Source organism: Brachypodium distachyon, chromosome 4 (assembly GCF_000005505.3).
Source record: "Brachypodium distachyon strain Bd21 chromosome 4, Brachypodium_distachyon_v3.0, whole genome shotgun sequence".
Lineage (NCBI taxonomy): Eukaryota > Viridiplantae > Streptophyta > Magnoliopsida > Poales > Poaceae > Brachypodium > Brachypodium distachyon.
Genome location: NC_016134.3, coordinates 29994309 through 30014428, shown reverse-complemented (window position 1 = coordinate 30014428; position 20120 = coordinate 29994309). Strand labels below are relative to the sequence as shown.

Below are 20120 nucleotides of genomic sequence, written 5' to 3'. Positions count from 1 at the left end.
TGCACCTTCGTAATGTCCTACGCGTACCTCATATCCACAAGAATCTTCTTTCTATTTACAAACTTGTCACAGATAATGATGTCTTTGCTGAATTCCACTCTAAATTTTTCTGTGTCAAGGACAAGGTCACGAATAAGGTGCTTCTTCTCGGTAGGAGCAAGGGCGGCCTCTACCCAATCCCGTTGCATCGTAGCTCCTCCTCCTCCTTTGATCGGCAAGGCCTCTCCAGTGTCACCGCTCGTCAATGGCACCAGCGGCTTGGACATCCTTCGTCGTCCGTAGCCGAGTCCATTCTTAGGTCAAATAAAATTTCGTGTGCTTTAGATTCATCCGTGTGTGATGCTTGTCAACAGGCAAAGAGTCATAAATTACCTTTCCCAGATTCTACTCATGTGTCTACTTTTCCACTCGAACTTGTGCACTCCGATGTGTGAGGGCCTGCTATTACATCTGTTGGTGGTTTTAAATACTATGTCAGTTTTGTGGATGATTTTAGTCGTTTCACCTGGATCTATCTACTTAAACGTAAATCTGATGTTGAAACTGCTTTTCATCACTTTCAAGCTCTTGCAGAACACACTCTCGACTCCAAAATCCGGGCGTTCCAATCTGACTGGGGCGGCGAGTACCACCGTCTTCATCGCCACTTTGAGGAACTTGGCATTGCCCACCGCGTCTCCTGCCACGCACATCTGAACAAAATGGCATCGCCGAGCGTAAGCACCGTCACATTGTCGAGACAGGGCTCGCCCTTCTTGCCCATGCTTCTCTCCCTCTCCGTTTTTGGGATGAGGCCTTTCTCACCGCCTGTTATTTGATAAATCGCATGCCCACTAAAGTCTTGAGCAACAATAGCCCAATCTCCCATTTACTTAACATCACACCCGATTATTCCTTTCTTCACATTTTTGTCTGTGCTTGTTGGCCCTATCTTCGTCCTTATAACAACCGAAAATTGGAGTTTCGGCAATGTGTTTTCCTAGGTTACAGCAGCATGCACAAGGGCTACAAGTGTCTGGATCGCATTTGTCATTTGAAATTGTAAATTTCAGTTCATCGGGACCACCATTTTGTTTGCTCGTCGTACTTTTGCTCATTGCAGTGAATTGTTTTTCGGATGCATCCACCCACCCTCAATGTATTTGTAGTGGATCAAATTTTACCTTAACTTATGTTCTAAAACTCCCTAGCTATGCTGAAGCTACATTATCAACGAAAAAACCTAATTGGATTAGGTTAGCTTTCAAAGATTTATTTTTTGCTTAATGACAATTCATAAACATATCTTGCATCATTTAGCTCTCTACCTGTTTATACCGTGTAAAAGTACATGAGCGTGTACCGGATCTCTTGTATTGCCCCTAAATAGATAAATTCATCTTCTTATCTCAGAGCCTGCAAATTCCTAGTTATACAAAGACAGAAGTTCATTGACAATGCAGGCGCCTCTGTACTTGATTGGTCTGTCATGTCAAAAACAGAGGAAGTGATACTCTATTTCAAAGCTGATTTGATTGAAGATGTTGGAACCAAATGGTGGTGTTAGGTTGAAGCTTTCTAGTGGTGGGCGGGGATTGTAACATAAGATTTTTTTTTTCTCTCAATAAAGCTTGGCGAGTACTGAATGTTATATTTATGAGGGAAAAGAAATAAGGAAGTGAAGAGATAATCAAGATTCATGATAGAGTTTTCTAGGGAAGTTTTACTTCTTATTATGCTATTTTCCGGGTAGGGTGAATTTAAATTTATAATCCACTGACAATTGTGTTTATGATTGCTCATGGGCTTGTTTGCTGGTTTTACCTTCTTTTTAAAAAACTTTTGAGTGCCATATCCTATGTTCTATTGCATTTATTCTTAGGGGCTTTTTACGGTAAGGACGGATGGATATAAGTCCTTCATTGAACAGATCTAAAGGCTGAAATCTATCCATGCTAGGAGACCAAAAGAGCAGTATTTGCTGTTAAAAGGGCAAAACGGGTAGAAAAGCCAAACAAATCCTGAGAGATTGATTTTTTTTTATCGAAGCAGGGGATTCATCTTGCTCCTAAACAGGATCAGGCTTCTGAGTCGTCTTCCCAAAATTTCCATCACTTTCCTGTACCGCCTCCCCCCACCGGCGGCCAGTCACCTCTCGCCAGCCCCATTGCCCGCCTCGCCTCTCTCCCTCCCCCAATCCCCGCCACAATCCACCGCGGCGATGACGGCGGCCGTGCTGCTCGTGCCGCTTCAAGAACAGAGCAAGCAAAGCAGGTCGGGCGGGCAAGGCGGAGATATCAACAACAGAGCATAACACAGGACGCAGACTAGCAGCTGGTATCGATCGGTCGATTGGGGCCAATATACGTCGGTTAACAGCTCGCCGGCCAATCAATCTTGAGCCGGCCGGCCGGCAGCGGCGAGGTTTAGTTGTGGGGTTGGGCAGATAGAGGAAGGGGAGGGGAGGAGGTGGAGCCAGAGGAAGAGACAGACGAAGCTCGCTTTCAGCTGTTCCGGCAACCGCAAGCAGCCGCCCACTCTTCTTCCTCGTGCGGACCCCGCTGCCCGGCACCCATCTCTCGTTGGTAACAGGGCCCACACTGAGGGAGAAAGCTAGCTCACGTGTCCCCTGCATCTTTCGGTTCGTGCAACTGCAACGCTTGCTGGCTCGGGGGCTAGTACACGTGTGGGATCAACCGGACGGACGATCCAGCGGTTCAGAGCTCTCTGATTTGATAGCAGCAAATAGGCATTTTTTATTTGCTCGCCGGCTGTCGCACTCGCTCGGTATGATTATGACCGCAGAGCAGCAGCAAACTGCCCGTTCTGTGCATTTCTTTCGTTTTTCTTTGAAGCTTGAACGACGGATCGGTGAAACAGTAAATCGTAAAATATAAAACAACACGGGCTACGGAACCCTTTTTTTTTTAAGAAAATGTACCTGCATGTTTACGGCCTATTCGGTTTGGATGATGTCGAAATCATGTGAATAGAAAAGGTAAAGGATTGAGACGTGATGTCCAATTCAATCCTTACCAAAAATTTTAAACGAGATCTCGCATAATGTGTGGAATACTTAGAAATTAGAGCAATTTGGGACCAATCATTCAGAGTCTGGCACCTCAAATTTCTATGAAACAAATGCTACACGTAGGACAAAATCATAAGGTTTGAAATCTTGTAAAAATCCTCTAAAATTCATGCAAACCGAATGAGGCCTGAAGTGTGATCTACCGTAGGCAATCGGATACAATGAAACACATCGTTGACAACTTGAGATGAAATTGAAGAGACCAGGAAGCAACATAATAGACACCTCGATCTGCAAAACAAATCCTTCCCAAATAGACTTTTCTGTAGGGACAAGGATTCACCGCGATAGGCTATAGCGGGAGCAGAAAACCGATGGCCGACCATCGCACAGCGTATGAAGATCGTATGATACTCACCGTCCATTCATTCATTGGTATTCCAGACCAGCGTCTGTGCTCCTTAAAATGGAGAAAATGGCTAACCTTAAAAACCTAAGACCTTTGCATTATGTCACGAATGCACAATGCTAAAGCGTCACTTCATCGTCAGATCATGGGAAGAGAAGACAACACAAAAACACATTTACTCACTGCCACCACCAAAGTCACTGGCCAATATGAGTACGTTTTTAAGCCAGAGTAAACACACAAAGAATTAGAACAAAACCTAAAAATACACTTATTTGTGAATGGAAAGAGACTTCAAAGCCAGATCAAAACACAACATGAAAACATACTCCGGCAACGACATACTCCCTCCATTTTTTTAAATGTCATATTGCTTTCGTTAACACAAGATTTTAATCATAAATTATTATGTCAAAGTATGATTTATATGACATGAACCACAAGTATCATGAAGTATTTTTGATAACGAATCTAGCGATACTAATTTTATGTCATATAAATTACACCTTGACATGATAATTTATGATCAAAATCTTGTACTAATAAAAGCTAATACTCCGCATGACATAACGGAGTGAGTACACACAAGTCTAGAACCATGAGATTTGTTTTTATTTTTAGGGCAGAACCAGGAGATTTCGCCACTACCAGACACAGCCTACCACAACCAAAGTGCTCGCTTGATGTTGGCCCTTTCACCTGGGCCGGGTGGACAAAATTACAAAGGCCCAGCTCGCCACCTCCTAAGTCCTGAATGAGAGCAGCCCAATGTCTGAAAAGAAAAAAAAAAGAAAATTCAAAGCTCGTCTGTACACGATACAGTTGCAGTACGATAATAACAAACCAAGTAGTACGACTCCGTACAAAAAGGTTGAACGCTACGCAATTCGTATTTATAACTCTTCTTCTTTCAAACCTTAACCGCGAACAGCGACATGATTCCGTACTTTACCAGCGGCCGTACGTTGTCGGCTTGCCGTCGTCATATACGTGTTACGTAGAGTAAAGCTACCGCCATTGACAAACGCAATGCACGGTCCTTAGGTTGAAGAACTCTTCTACGCTTCGCTGGAATGCATGGAGGTAGTCTCTAGTGTTTCTCTTAGGTTGATTTATCTTCTCTCTCTCTTTTTGTTTTGTTTCATTATCCACGTGTGTTCCCATTCGATCCAAGCCTTGTGTGTGCTTCCGTTCCAGGATGCAGTTTTTTCATGTTCATCTAATTAACTAGTACTCCAATTTGGAGTACAATTGTATTAAGGAGTGGTCGTGGTTTCGGAACTCGCGAACGGAAGCTCGTTACTCGGTTTGAACTTGCGTTATAACAAGTCGAGTTTTGAAACCAATATAGAAATAATTGTTTCATTATATTTTATATTTACAATGATATTTAGGTAAGCATATATCTTGTACCGTACGTTTGTTATCGTTCACTCAATTGTACATGTACGTGCTCTTTATACCCAACGTAACGAGTCACTTCCTCCGATTCATAATGTCGGTGATTTAGTATGAAATTGTACTGACTCTGTACTAAATGACTGACATGCCGGGGCGGAGCCAGCCCCAGGCAACAAGGGTCATGGCTTGGGGCTTGGAAGTAATTTTCCCTTATGTTTTAGTATAAAGAGTGGTTATGGTTTGGGGCTTAGGCTAAACAACACATGATATCAAGTTGGCCCGGGGTTTAGTAGAATTCTGGCTCCGCCACTGCTAACATGGATAGGAGGGAGCTCGCAAGTTTACCAAATCGAACCCAACCCATCAAGTCCATATCTTGTTGAGTTAAGTAGCCAAATGAATCTAACTCGTATCGAGTGACTCGAGCAGAATCAAATTGAGCTCACCCTGTATCTGTCCTATGATCGGTGTCACCTTCATCTCAAAATTGTTGTCATCTTAGAAATAAAAGAAGTTGCTCAAGATCTACGCAGATACGTAGATAATAATGAGTTAATATCCAGTCGAGCTAACTCGTTATCGTTATCATCCTGGTATAGGTTATCTCGAGATTGTAGTCATCGTTTAGAAAAGTAAAACAAATCGTCACATACCTAATTAGACGACTCGCAGCAATGTATACAAAAAGATGAGCGATGCTTTTGTCCTGAACTTCAGTTTGTCTCCAAAACAGAGTCCTATTTACATTCTTCTGTAGAAAAAAACAGGGATCGCTCTCAGCCTCTCTCAGGCTCCGTTTCATCCTTGTCAGGGCAAAAATCTAGTCGTAATTCCAGATTTCGCCATCTCGTTGTCGTTGATGGTACTCCGCGTGTCACCTTCGGCCTTGAGACGAGGGTGGTTCTCTCTTTCACCCTACTGAGTCAGCTACTCAGCCAGGTTTGGTGGATACGGCCATGAATATTGATCAAGGAAATAATTATGAGCAACATAACACTCACGGGTTTAATTGTAGCCGCTGAAAGTTGTTGACGACGTCATGACCCCGGATTTGGTCGCTAGCAGCCTATACGTCATTTACACTATCTTTAAAAAAAACAGAAGGTTAGCTCACTATAAATAGGTTGTATTTCAGTTTGTAGTAAGCCAAACTAATGCTCTTGTAATGAGAAGTACTGGTATCAGTGAACTGAAGTACGTAGTGATCAGTGAGTCAGTGAAGATCAGGTCGAAAAACGATGGACTTCATCAATCAAGTCGTTGTTCCGGCAGCGCTGTCCGAGATTCTTGGGCGCGTGTTCTCCTTCCTGGCAGACAAGTTCCCTCTGCCTGCTGCTGCCGCTGCCGGCGGCGGCGGCGCCAGGGACGTGCACCATCGGCGGCAGCTGGAACGGCTGCTGGGCAGCATCGGCAGCGTCGTCGAGGAGGCCGAGGGGCGGCACATCACCAACCACCAGCTGCTCTGCAGCCTCAAGGCGCTCACCGAGGCCATGTACCGCGGCCGCTTCGCCCTCGAGGCGGCCGACCTCGACGACGCCATCAAGAACAACGCCGACGGTGACGACCGGCGCTCGTCGTCATCCGCGCCGCTCCACAGAGCGAAGCGCTCCCGCGTCGCGAGCTTCGTCTTCCGCGCTGGCGACGACGGCGGCGCCGGGTTAACGTCGGCGTCGGCGCGGAGGCTGGCGGACGCGAACCAGGAGCTGGAGAGCTTGACGCGGGACTGCATGAGGGGGTTCATCCTGCTCGTGCAGGGCTACCCGCGGAACGTGCACCGCGCGGTGGCGACGACGCTGTACATGGACCGGCGCGTGTTCGGGCGGCACGTCGAGAAGGAGCGCGTCGTCGACTTCCTCCTCCGCCCGCCGCCGCCGCCGCCGTACGAGCTGAGCTAAGCCTGTTCTCGCGGTGGTCGGCGCCAAGAAGGTCGGCAAGACGACGCTCGTGAAGCACGCCTGCGCCGACGAGCGCGTGCGCGGCCACTTCGCGCGCGTCGAGTGGTTCGAGACGCCGGACGTGGTGAAGGAGGGCGGTCTGCCGGGGCAGACCGTGTGGGAGAGCGACGGGCCGGAGTACCTGGCCGGCGTGCGCCGCATCATCAGCAGGCCCCGGCCTGGGATGACGAAGCCGCTGCTCCTCGTGTTCGAGGACGCTTGGCCCATGGACGAGTCGGCCTGGCGCGAGCTCGCAGGCGCGTCCACCGGAGCCGGAGAGGGCAGGATGAAGCTTCTCTTCACGTGCCGCGACGCCGACGCCGCCCGGGTACTCGGTACGGTGGAGCCGGTGGTGCTGAGCAAGCCGACGCCGGAGGAGTACTGGTACTACTTCAAGGCGTTCGCGTTCCGGGGCACGGACCCCCGGGAGCACCCGCGGGCGGCGGCGGTGGGCCGCGAGATCTGCGAGCACATGGACCGGACCTACCTCGAGGCGAGGGTGCTCGGCGGGGTTCTCGGCGCCAACCTCGACGCCCGGTTCTGGCGCCGCGTGCTCGCGGCCACCGTGCGGTGCGACCGGCGGCCGCTGCACGTCGGCGTCCTGGTCAAGCTCCTGCCCATCAACGGCAGGCTCCTTCAGTCGTACGGCTACTGCCGGAGCCCGCCGGAGCTCACCGTGCGGGACGTGCTCGGCGGGAGCGTTGCGGGATCCTTGGATGGCTTCACCGTCCATCTTTGCAGGGAGACGCTGTACATGGATCACTGGTACAGCATCACTTTCAACAGCGTATGAGATGAGGCAATCCCGACCGTTGCTTGCACATACGATAAGATCATGGTGATTCCAACTTCGATTTGAAAAGTCCAACCATACAGGCATACATGATCTCGATTTTCTGTTGGATACTAGTAGATCTAGAGTGTTTGCATTAGTGTTTCGTTGCTGTAGTTGGTGATCCCTTATTCTTTTTGTAAAGCATTTCTCATGTTCGCATGCGTAAGTGAGATCAATTCGTTCTCTTGGACCCCCCGAGCTTGTTGCTGTTTTTGGTCGTTGTTAATGAAAATCAAAATCAGCCAACTTAGATATAGCTAGACCTTACCCACACTAAGCAGAGTTTCTTCCAACCAAATATACGCTCCTATAGTTAATGAATTTTTTTTTTAAAATACTTCTTCCGTCTCATATTAATATTAAGTGTTAAAATATTACATGTATTTAGCAATAACAAACAGCTCAAAAGCTAGGCGGGCCAACAGTAACAAACAGTGTGTAAACAGTGCCTAAACATTATCAATATCGTGTAGAAATCATAAAAAGCCTGGACGGGCCATGGCCTGGTTTGGCCCCAAGATAGCTCCGTCACTAATATTTAAACATATTTTAATATATAGATATCTCACAGATTTGAATCACTTTGGGACTGAAGAAGTAGTCAAAGAAAAGTTCGAAAAGAAAACCAGCCACTCTACCTGGCTATCCTCTATTTGTCCCTTCCTGCTCGGCTTAGCATTATCATCTCGTTCCCTGTCTGCCTGTCCATAGATTCCCACGCCACGCAGAGGCGCAGCGAGCGAGCGATGCCGCAGCTGAGCATTAGCACGAACGTGCCGGTGGACGCCATTGTCGCCGCCGACATCCTCAAGGACTGCTCCAGGGCGCTCGCCAAGATCATCGGCAAGCCAGAATCCGTAATCTACTAACCCATCCCCTCCAGGGGCGCAGTCCATCTGTTCGACGAAATGCGATGCCGCATCTTGTTCATGTTCTGAGCTCTTACTCGTGTGGCCGTTACCTTTGCCTGGCGCAGTACGTCATGGTTTCGATAAACGGGTGCGTGCCGACGTCGTTCGCTGGGAGCGAGGAGCCCGCGGCTTACGGCGAGATCATGTCCATCGGCGGGCTCGGCCCCGGCGTGAACGGGAAGCTCAGCGCCGCACTCGCCGAGATCCTGGAGACCAAGCTCTCGATCAGCCGCAGCAGATTCTACGTCAAATTCGATGACGTGCAGGTACCCACTCTGATCCTCTCGCTATCTTGTACCATCTCCTTTTTTCTGTTGCAACTTGCAAGCAAATCTGTAGCTGAAACAAGAAATGTGCTTGTGTCCCTTCGTTTTGGCGCTGCAGGGATACAATTTGGGCTTCAACGGATCGACGTTCTGACAAGTACATCAGTAGGTCACCAGATGATGTCGGGATATTATCGCCATAGTTTCCCTCAAAAACGGAAAATACCCCACCGTGTATCACTTGCTTCTTCGATCTTTGCCAGTTAATGTTCCGCACATATCTGAACCGTGCTTTGATTCAGCCGAATGAAGGATCTGCTTGCTTGATTGCTTCAGAGTTATTCTGTTTATGTGTTCTGGCAAGTTGTGACATGCAATACGTCCAAAACAGAGTGAAAGAAACTTAAAGTAGCTGAGAGCTTGAGAGTTCAGAACTCTTTTGAGGTTAGGTTTGATAGGTTCTTTTCCCAGGGAAACATTCCCAGGAAATAGAACTAAAACTTTCACCACCATGTATTAGCACAATCACTGAGTATACCAGTTTAGTACTGCACTGGACATTGCAGGGAGCTTCAGAATCTATACATTTTGAGCCAAACATAAGAACACCATACAAACTGCAATTTCTACTGCTCTGCAAGGACCAAGACAGATTTAAAGGCAAATCACCATGAAGCAAATAGATGGGATCAATGCCACTTAATAGTTCAGACCTCCATACATGTAGAGCAGCGTCTAAGATTACAACTTACACCGGCCTTCATAACTGAACTCATAATACCCGAATTCCGCTTCTACAACACAGTACACAGTTACAACATATATACTACAAGTAGTCATGGCAGGAAAATTCCACATACTACCTTATTGTACACATATATTTACGAAACAGATCACTGGACATGCATTGCAACAACTTGATAGGTGCGATAATCGCAGTAAGCTTTATCCAAAAGCCGAACATGTCAAGACCCTGGTGTGGCACGCTGCTTTCACATGTTCATTACTGCTTGTCACATATTCACCATTCTGGCAGCCTCAGGGTGGTACTGTAGCATCTCCTGCCACAACATTTCTCTGATCATCTCCACGCCGAGGTTTTCGTCTATATCAAGATCGATGGGCACCTGAGCAGGAGGGTTCGCACTTGGGTCATACAGAGGAGACATGTAGGGGTGCTCCAGAGCCTCAGTGACACTAATCCTTTTGGAAGGATCGAAGACAAGCATCTTCTGCAACAGATCAATGGCAAGAGGATGTGCTTGTGGGTACATACTAGTGAGGGGAGTGCCTGGGGTGTATGGAAGGGATTTGATGTACTTGCGAGCTTTCGGGTTGTCAATGAACTCAAGGTCATTCTCACTCATGGTGCCAAGGACATTAACTATAAGCTTAAGCTGATCGAGGCACTGGGTTCTTGGGAAAATCGGCTTGCGGCCAAGTAGCTCAGCAAAGATGCAGCCAACAGACCAGACATCTATGGACGTGCCATAGTTGTCGCAACAGAGCAGCAGCTCAGGAGCTCTGTACAAGCAGGTTACAACATATTCAGTCATAAACTGACCTTTGGTGTTATTTGTGCGAGCCAGACCAAAATCACAGATTTTCAGATCACAGTTTGCATTAACCAGAAGGTTCCCTGGCTTCAGGTCTCTATGGAGTATCCCTGCTGAATGAAGGTACTTCAGACCTCGGAGTAGCTACAGTCAAGAGAAATGGCAGCATCTTAGAATATTGATTGGTTGGCAGAGACAAGAGAAATCACAAAACTATGAGCCGAATGGTGAATAAAAGAAGCATTACGTGGAGAGGCCGGTAAGCAAAAAGTAAGAATGGAAAACATAGCACGCATGTACCTGAAAAAGGAAATATTGGCAGTGGTCATTGGAAAGCGGTTGAGATGACTTGATTATCTGATGCAGATCAGTATCCATAAGTTCAAAGACCAAGTAAACATCCTTGAAGCTCCTCCTATGTACAGGCATCATTATGTCCTTCAAAGCAATAACATTCTCATGACGCAAGTGCCGAAGGAGTTTCAACTCCCGCAGCGTCCTCAGTGCATCCACGCGGTTGTCAAAGACATTGTTTATCTTTTTTATCGCAACCTTCTCGTTGTTCTCCTGATTTGTAGAGGAGCAAACTATCCCATAAGCTCCTCTTCCGATGGGCTTGATCGGCATGTACTTGGTGTCGATCTCAAACATGGTTTGCCACATCGTGTAGTAGTGCTTCCCATGGTTTCCCGTGCCATTAGGAGGATCCACCATCATCGCCATTTTCAACTGAGGAAAGGGAAGATACAGTTAGCATTCTAGAAGAGGAGATAACCCAAGTCCAACAACAGGAAAAAGTTACTATTTTCTACTCTGAACTTGACACTTCTACCATGGTAGGCAAAATTCCCACGCTTTTATCCTCCTCAGTCCTCACGCTTAACACAACAATCAACAAGTGTCTAACATTTGTTTGGCTGGCCCAGTGCTCTGTTGTGTACCGGAGGCACACGGCACACGGCACACACCCCTTCCCCCAATCCCAGCGTTGGAGCAACAATTCACCGCCGAATCGGACTCAATTCCCCGCATTCCGACGCAAATCCTCCTGCCCTGCCATGCTACCTAACGCGAGCATCCTAGCGGCTGCCGGAAGCAGCCCAATTCGCCGGAAAATACAGCAAGTGGACCGCTTTTACTACGCATCGCAAAAAGAAGAAGGGGCTTTCGTCCCCTTGAGCTCCCGAAGGGGATCGATCGACTCACCAGTACGCGGGCACGCGGCGCCGACTGGCCTCGCCTTGGCAGCAGCAGCAGCAGATCTGAAGAGGCCGAACCGGAGAGCAAGCGGATGAAGCAGCCCGGGGAAAGGAAGGGGAAGCGCGAGGGCATAGAGAGAGTGCGACCGCGCGGAGGGGGAGCACCCGCTATATTTTATTGCCGGGGGGGGGGGGAGGGAAGAGGCGCACCAGTGCCACTGCTGGCTCGAGAGATGGCGATGGGTTTTTGCCGCTGAGGAGAGAGTCAGAGACGACAGCGAGGAAAGGAACACGCGGCAGCACAGGGAACCACGGCAGCGAGCCGCACCCATAGATACCCGGGCGCACCGGCCCAGCAGCTCACATGGCCACGCGACACATGGTGCACGCCGCCGCCCTGACTCGAGAGTCGAGACTCCCACTCCAGGACTCCAGGCCCTCTCCTCGGGATCAGTTTTTTTTTATCGAAGCAGGGGGATTCATCTTGCTCCTAAACAGGATCAGGGGGATTGACATGACCTTTTAATATGAGATCTTTTTGTTATGTAATTGAAATATTCTTGCACATTTCGTGAAATAGATTGTGTTAAAACTTAAAACTACTTACAATTAATCTCTGATCTCCTTTTTAAAAAACTTTTTTTCGGTAGGGGGCATTTTATTGATTCTCATCATCGCATCAAGCAAATACAACTCACGGTTTCAAGCATAACAGGATGCACACAGCTGATTCTTTTTTGAAATCTAACTAAGTAGTACTTGGAAAAATCATTAAGGCTTTGCTGCTTGTTTGAGGGAACTCACCTTACAAGACACTGATGGGGGAGCTGGTAATGCTTTTGGTTCTTCAACTTTAGAACAGACCAACATCTGCATATAAGCCATCAACTTAGAGAAAGTGCTTATTGCAGCAAAACACAAATTCTGAAACATGTTCTCACTTGACATTAAATTAAGGAGTGCAAGTATCTATGCCACCAGTGATCATACCTGTTCTAGAGATGAATTACCTACGTCATGTTTAACTAAACATTCCATAATTTCCAATGTATCAAGGCTATCGATGATATCCCGTGTATTGGGTCTTTTTCCCGGGTCATGCTCTATGCATCTTATCCCTATCAGATAGCATAAATTTACTTGAAGGTAACATGTTTCCAGTGATGTGTGCCCCTGCGATCCATCTGATTCCAACCTACTTCTCCAACTTTCAAGTACCTATAATTGGCAAAACAGAGTTTGAATCAAACATCAGGTATTATTATTATAAACCACGGACCATAACTATTCAGACATGAATAAAATTTGTGAAATAAAACAATCTGCATACAGTTGCACTCACTATAAGTAAAAACAAACTGCATGCAGTTGCACTCACTATGACTATCAATAAGAAAAAGTTTTGCTACGAATGCAGATTTTATCTTTACTAGCTGAGTGCCATCATGTTGCTGCATAATTCATTGTACTACTCCCTCCGTCCAACAAAGGATATCTCAACTTTGACCAAATTTGAATGCATCTATATACTAAGTCATGTCTAGATACATCCAAATTTTAACAAACTTGAGACATCTTTTGTTGGACGGAGGGAGTATGTTAATTTTTAATCTAACAAATGTTTTTACACAAGGAATATGTCCTCCTTCTGGATTTTTTCTCTTTATTTGCCCCTAACTTTTGGAAAACCTGGTGCTAATTGTATATACATAAGGAACATGTTAATTATATTAGATTTGAGGGTCCTAATTTTGGAATCAGGATGTTTAGATTAGATTTGCTGGGGCCTAATCTTCTTTTTGGAATGCGGGAGGACGTACCATCACTGCCAACTATAAATTAGTAGATAATAATAAAGATTATACTATCTATCTCTTCTTTCCATCACCATTTTACTGCATTAAATACAAGTGTACCAGATATGCTCTTAAGGATGATAATATGCAACTTTGTAATGTAATTGTAACCTGATCATTCCAAAAATGATAACTTTATACTAAGTGGTTAGATAAAATTAGTCTTACACTTTGTATGCTTGGGAAGTCCTTTTTATTTTCTCCAGTCACTATCTGCATAATTATAACCCCCAAACTGTATATGTCAGACTTGGATGTGATTTCTCCAAAACCGAAGTATTCTGGTGCCATGTATGCCCTACATAAAGTTGATATCAGGCACAATGGAATTCCAATCCTGTTAATGTCTGACAAAACAACGAATTCACAACATAGGTTTGGCTTACAATGAGTCGCCGATATTTGTAAGGACAGGACTTGTGGCTTCACCCAAGAATCTTGTATAAGCATAATGCACTATTTTTGGTACCATTTTGTCATCAAACATTATATTGGCTGGATTGAGGTCTAAAGGAGTAATACTTTTGTTATGAAGATAATGCACACCCTGACAAATTCCTTCAATTATTTGATACCACATTTGCCAGTCAAATCCACAAGATTCATCTGTGAAGTAAACATAGAACATTAGGAAACTCTTAAAAAAAAAGAACATCAGGAAACATGAAAAAACTTGGAAATTTTGACAATCATATAACAAGCACCATTACTATTCTGTTTCGTTTGTCATATTAGATAATGAGACATGCTGAACAAAAAGAAGATTTGTAGACAAGTGGTCGTCAATAAATGTTTAAAATACATGCAGGAATCAACTGGGTCTCATCACCTTACATACCAGTAAGATGCATCTGAAGATTTCCATTGCGTAGATACTCGAAGCAGCACAACCTCTCTTGCGTCACTACAGACACACTTTTGCTTCCTTCCTTTGCCGCATTCTCTTGTGAGTTAGCACAGTAACCTAGAAATCGCACTATGTTGTTGTGCTTAACACTCATCAGGCAGTCAACCGCATCGAGAAATAGGTTGTAATCAATTGCAATTGTAAACCTCTTGACAACAACAACACTCCCATTTTGAAGCTCTCCCTGTTTAAATTCTCGTGTTAGGATGGGCATGAACATTCAAAATATTATATATTCACAGCATTCAGGTTAAGTATGCCTGAGATTTTCAAAATCTGTATGATTGCTCAATTAAGAAGCAGGTATACCTTGTAAACTACTACGAACCTATTTTTACTGATCTCTTGATCATCAGAGAAATTGTTCGTGATGTCCTCCAAGACTGATACCTCAAGACTTTCTGGCTGGGCGCTTTCATCACATAACATGCTCTCCAGGACATGATGTTTACTAGCTTGAGCTATGTTTTCTAATAACACAACAAACAAGTTCAAATAAGAGCAGGTATTTTATTTCATTCAAAAAATGTTTCTAGATAATCCAGAACACTATGAAACGATAATTTGACCTGTAAATACCCACAACCATGAGAAAGATTTTGCAATGGAAAGTGGGTTAAAATATTTGTGGGGCATGTTTTGAGTGTATCATGTCTGCCTCGTAATAATTGCAAAATAGAAACAAAAATCACATTCCATTTACTGCCCGCCCAGAAAGATATCACTGATCGGATGATTTTACATTTTACCAAGCTACCCAAATCCAGAAAGAGGCTAATATTGAAGCAAGACCTGATTCTAGGTAGGAAAGAAACCAAACTACCTGACTTCAGGCGACTTGAAGAAACAGTTGATGGAAGATCGGGAAGTTGAGACACCCTGATGAGAACACATATTTTTTGTCAAATATTATAAGTCAAGAAAATAAAATGAATAATATAATACAGTAAGCTTTGGTTTGGCAAATACTTCATCATGCTATGTTTTACAGTACGGGGAAATGATCAAGAGAGATTTGTAATAGCGATTGATCTTTTTGGTTAATAGTCTTTTTGTTTTGAAAGATAATTGCAATATTGGAGGAAAATGAATAAATAAAGGCGAGGTTGAAAAGAATTGCTGCTAGAATAAGAAAGATCTGTACCCGCTATCAGCATGTTTCTTCGTATCTTTAGCTTTCTCTAAAACCGCGTGGTTTTCACCTGATAAGCCTTTTTCTTGCCTCCCATGCTGTTTCTCTGAAGCATGATATTCTTCCTCAACCAGATCCACCCATTGTACGTTAAGCATAGGACTCTGTGGATGCTTGCTAATGGCGCCCTTGATCGCAGACTCTGCAGCCTTCCTGTCAGATTCGGTGGCAACCCCAATTTTTCCAGCAATGTCCTGGAGATTTAAAAGGTGCTCAATTCCGGCAAGCATATTGCCGTACTTCTCCCCGACGTGGGTGTTGAAACCTAACTTGAGCCTACGAAGATTGGGCATGGCCCCAGCCATGAAAGACATGGAAAGGACACCACACCTAAACTTGAAATACTTGAGAACTGGGAAAGCCCCGTCGTTGAAGACGATCCTTTGGCCAGGAGCTGTATGGACACATAATGAGAGAACTGTGAGGGATGGTAATCCTGTGATGCTATCAATATCATTCGCCAGCAGTTCTCTAACAGCAACTTTCAAAATGCAGAGTTTTTGGAACTGAAAGATCCACTTGGGCAGTCTGGAAAAGATGCAAATGGATGGTAACAACTCAAGTCTCTCGAGAAAGGCGGGAGTAGAAGACATGCTAATAGAGCCATCAAAGGGAACAACTGTGGCAGCAGTTTCAGAAGCCAAAGTGAGAGATTTGAGGTTACAAAGTTTCCCAAGTGAAGAGGCCAGAGCTATCAGATTTCTCTTCAAATGTTCACTAGGCAGGGATGATGAATATGTGAGATGGAGATCCCGCAGGTTTGCTAGCTCGCCAAGGCCCCGTAAATTGTCTACAGACTTATTGACGAGGTCAAAATACTTGAGTGTACGTAGAGATCTCATGCACCCAATCCCATTAGGTATTGTCCCGCCTCGAAGATGGAGATGTGACAAGCTCGAAAGTCGAACAATGTCCAGTGGAACAGCATATACTTTTGCCTTTATTTCCAGTGTTTCCAAGTGTCCCATCGATTCAATCTGATCTGGTAGCTTTACGGTGACATTACATGAGACCTGCAGATATCTCAACCAAACCAGTTCACAAATTCCTGTAAGGTTGAAACTCGTATTTCCAGGATCACCCCAAAAATTAAGGATTAAAACCCGGAGAAGCTTAAACACCATGAATGAGGGCATGCAGTTAAACAGTCCAAAATAGAAGAGTGATCGAACATTCGATAATCTGGCACTTGCTGGTGTAGTTGCATGTGTTGCACTGCCAAAGTGAAGCGACAATCGACGAACTTTATCAGTAAGCGGTGTTGTTGTTTCAGAATAATCCACTACAGTGATGAAGTTCTCTTCAATGGACTTGCATGTAATGAAATCAAGTACCATGTGGTGCACTGAATAAGATGGCAACTTATAATTATAGTTGATATCCATAACTTGTATCAGACCCACATTGACAAGCTCATCAAAATAGCGCCCGGCGAGATCCTCCATGTCTTCCCATTCTTTTGCATGTATAAAACCCTCAGCTACCCATAGCTTCACCAAATCATCTTTCAAGAATAGGCATCCCTCTGGATATGAACTAAGATAAAGCAGGCAGGTCTTCAGATAATATGGAAGACTATTGAAGCTAATGCTCAATATTTGTCTGATAAACCCTTCCATGGTAGGATTTGTCCCAAAAATAGAACCAAAAGAATTCTGTGTGTGGCCCCATTGCTCCAATTTCTCAGGTTGGCTTACTAAAAGGCTGGCTACAATGATGATTGCTAGTGGCAAGCCACCACAATTTCTCATAATCTGTGGTAAAACATCATCGAGCTGTTGAGGAATTTGATTTCCTGAGACAACAATTCTTTCCAGCAATAATTTTTCAGAGTCATCGTCACTAAGAGTTTCCAACTTACAGATATGCTTAGGGCAATAATCACAGCATGCCAGAGCCACTTCCATAATTTCAGTTGTAGTCACTATTCTGCTACAACAATTGCCCTCTGGAAAAGCACGACTAACAACATCCCATACTGATGCAGCCCACAAGTCATCAATTATAACAAAGTACCTGAAAAATATTATATACATAATAAACATGCTTGTTAGCCGAACACCAAAAGACAATATAAAATGGGCAAATATTTTTTCAAGAGCATTGGTTTCTTTTGGGATATACAAGGATTCAGAGTTCTGACATACAGCACACACCATGATATATTGTCGTCCCTAACAAAAGCAATATACTCCATTTTAAATTAGTTGTACATATGCGCCTTGCAAGTTTCTCAAAATACTTGTACATTTAGATTTCCAAAGCCTATTTAAGCATTGTGCTCTTAATTTTCCTAGGAAAAGAATTTTAATGCTATCATCCTATTGGATGAAGGGAGGTGGGGCTAAAAAGAGATTAGAGAAGATCGAATACATGGTGCATTGCATGGGAATATGAAGAGGGAGATCAAGTGGTATTCTTTGCGCAAAAAAAAAGATCAAGTGGTATTTTGTCTCTAAAACGATGCATGTACAACTAATTCGAAACAGAGGGAGTAATCAATAAGAAACCGAGGAACTTAAGGTTTGAAAGTAAATCTTCCAAGGACATACTTGTTTGGGTTGGAGCTTTTTCAGAAGTAGCTGTCAGAAAGAAGTCCTGAGAACCAACCCACAGGAGCCCCAAAAAGGTGCCCTCTAATTGCTTTTGCTTTTATGTACAAACTTCAGACTAGGTACTGAAAAAGCAGCCAGAAGCTGAAGCCTAAACAAATAGAGCTTAACTTCAAAATAAGACAAACTAAAACTAAACAGAACTTGGCTTATCTGTAAGCCCTTGCCAAATCTGCCATCTCAGGTGGCTCGTGGCATCGGTTATACTGTTGGCTCTGCATGACACTTCCTCTCCCATTTTAAATGGGCGTTAAAGAATTGAAATACCGCAAGTCAATTTTCTCAATGACCTTTCCATGATGAGACGGTAATCCCTAAGAAAATTGATCTATGTTGCGAACCGAAGCGTGCATCTAATTGGACAATGATTGTATAACTTGTGCTTTATGAAGTGTAAATCCACAAATAGTTAGAGCTACTGATACAGAAGTAAAAGAAATGGCTACAGGGGACTCATACCTCTTGTCCTGTAGATATTCCCTGAGATCATGAATCAGGTGGTGCATCTCGCCACGGTTAGGGAGTTGGTGCGGACGAACTTGCAAGAGTATGTTCCTGAGAATACCTCTCATATCAGGCTTCTGAGCTGTCCGCACAAATGCTCTGCACAAGAATTGTCCTTTGAGTGTAGCCCACAATTTTTGGGCAAGTGTGGTCTTACCGACTCCTCCGAGACCAACAATGGAAATCACCTTCAGCTGCTCCTCTCCATCGGTCAACCACTGCTCAAGCTCATCCATAGGACCTTCTATGCCAACAAGATCGCCAGGCTGTGCATACACAGTTGCAAACTCATGGCCAACACTAGCGTATCCAGGATTGGAAGCACAATCATCAAACTTATATCTCCAGTAACGCTGAGTCGCGTCCTGCACTCGAGTCCTGAACTCCGCGACCTTGTCAGTCATCCATAAGCGCCACTTCCGCCTCTTCGGAAGGCGACTAATCTTTAACCGAGTAATAATAATCGTACGGATAGTAGCTCTATGGATCTTGGCTCTTCGCATCACTGCACGGTCATTAGCAATGACGAATTGGTCGGCACAGTCTTCCACATCATAGGACAGCTCGCGCACTTCCTTCATCCAGAACCTCACCGTCGGAGGAGGGTCATGCACATTTGAGAGCTTCAGAAGAAGGTTGCACAGTATGTGAAGATCGGCTGTGAGTTCCTCAATCTCATCCATCACAACCCCACTCAGAGCCCAGTGTCCGGTCGACAGGAGCTCGTCGAGCTTCTGTGGAAGAGATCCCATGGCACCAAACGAAGCACTAATCGGACTCAGCTTCATCTTTAGCTGTATCTCGCCCCCCAGTGCATAAAGATGCAGAGTTAAAGCATGTACGGAGTAAGAGATTTCCCCTAAAAAATGCATGCAAGAGAGAGTTCCCCTACCGAAGAATAGATCCTGGATTGGACTTGGGAAGTGGCAACTACAGCAGGGCCGCAGGGGTAAATCCTCCCTGGCGGTGGAGGGTATGGGGCGGGGGCGGCGCTCGAGCGCACCCTGCGCCGGCGCTCACCGCCGACGAGTTAGCGAGGGCAGAGCAAAGCAGAGCAGACGAGGAAGATGGAAGAAGGCAGGGCTGCTCGGGTCGAGGAAGCGCGAGGTGGATGATGGGCGCGGACTACGCGCAGGACTCGTCCGCCGCCGCAGATGCGACGGACGGGAGGACGGCGGCGAGATGCAGGTCTGGATGCTTCGCCGCCATGGCTCCGGTTGGACCTAGCGAAAGCTGGTCAACGATTGGTGGGCGTGACTTTTCGGCCTCTAACGCTTTCCCTTGTGCAAAAGCCCAAAGGGAAAGTGGTTATATCATAAGGGCATCTTCAATAAGTACTCAGGTCCCTTGTTCAATAAGCTGGTACTTTCCTTGCTAACAGGTGAGAGAGTGAGTATCATGCGCTACTCAAAGTAACGTGTTCTCCAACAGCTCGGTACTAGGCTTGTTATACTGAGATCCTATAAAGTTCACATGTGTGTTTGATTCAGGCTGATCCATGTTGCACTCCAACTTTGTTACCTATTTT

The 20120-nt window shown here is 45.2% G+C and overlaps 3 protein-coding genes and 1 long non-coding RNA gene across 7 annotated transcripts; 3 read left to right on the top strand and 1 right to left on the bottom strand.

Annotated features, from left to right (window-relative positions):
• The first annotated feature begins 6058 nt into the window (after positions 1–6058).
• Positions 6059–7547, top strand: LOC104585060 (disease resistance protein RGA2-like). The gene is made up of 2 exons (XM_024454613.1): positions 6059–6661; positions 6747–7547. Exons 1-2 carry the CDS (start codon positions 6059–6061, stop codon positions 7545–7547), a joined length of 1404 nt encoding a protein of 467 aa, XP_024310381.1.
• Positions 7548–8255: 708 nt separating this feature from the next.
• Positions 8256–9107, top strand: LOC100846149 (macrophage migration inhibitory factor homolog). The gene is made up of 3 exons (XM_003577769.4): positions 8256–8446; positions 8566–8766; positions 8885–9107. Exons 1-3 carry the CDS (start codon positions 8336–8338, stop codon positions 8918–8920), a joined length of 348 nt encoding a protein of 115 aa, XP_003577817.1. The 5' UTR covers positions 8256–8335; the 3' UTR covers positions 8921–9107.
• Positions 9108–9417: 310 nt separating this feature from the next.
• LOC100833110 (mitogen-activated protein kinase 4) lies at positions 9418–19896 on the bottom strand. 4 transcript variants are annotated; one of them, XM_003576238.4, is made up of 12 exons: positions 19485–19896; positions 18548–19386; positions 15429–17492; positions 15108–15163; positions 14594–14754; positions 14216–14468; positions 13764–13983; positions 13546–13675; positions 12512–12739; positions 12326–12391; positions 10623–11051; positions 9418–10466 (listed from the first exon to the last, which is right to left on the bottom strand). In XM_003576238.4, exons 2-12 carry the CDS (start codon positions 19378–19380, stop codon positions 9780–9782), a joined length of 5127 nt encoding a protein of 1708 aa, XP_003576286.1. In that variant the 5' UTR covers positions 19381–19386; positions 19485–19896; the 3' UTR covers positions 9418–9779. The 4 variants fall into 4 exon arrangements, with proteins under 4 accessions (XP_003576286.1, XP_014758256.1, XP_014758257.1 ...); XM_014902770.2 differs by having other exon boundaries at positions 18548–19896; XM_014902771.1 differs by lacking the exons at positions 15108–15163; positions 15429–17492; positions 18548–19386; positions 19485–19896 and having other exon boundaries at positions 14613–14754.
• LOC112272347 lies at positions 11016–11668 on the top strand. The gene is made up of 2 exons (XR_002966013.1): positions 11016–11158; positions 11249–11668. It is a non-coding gene; the product is annotated as an uncharacterized LOC112272347 (long non-coding RNA).
• Positions 19897–20120: the final 224 nt, after the last annotated feature.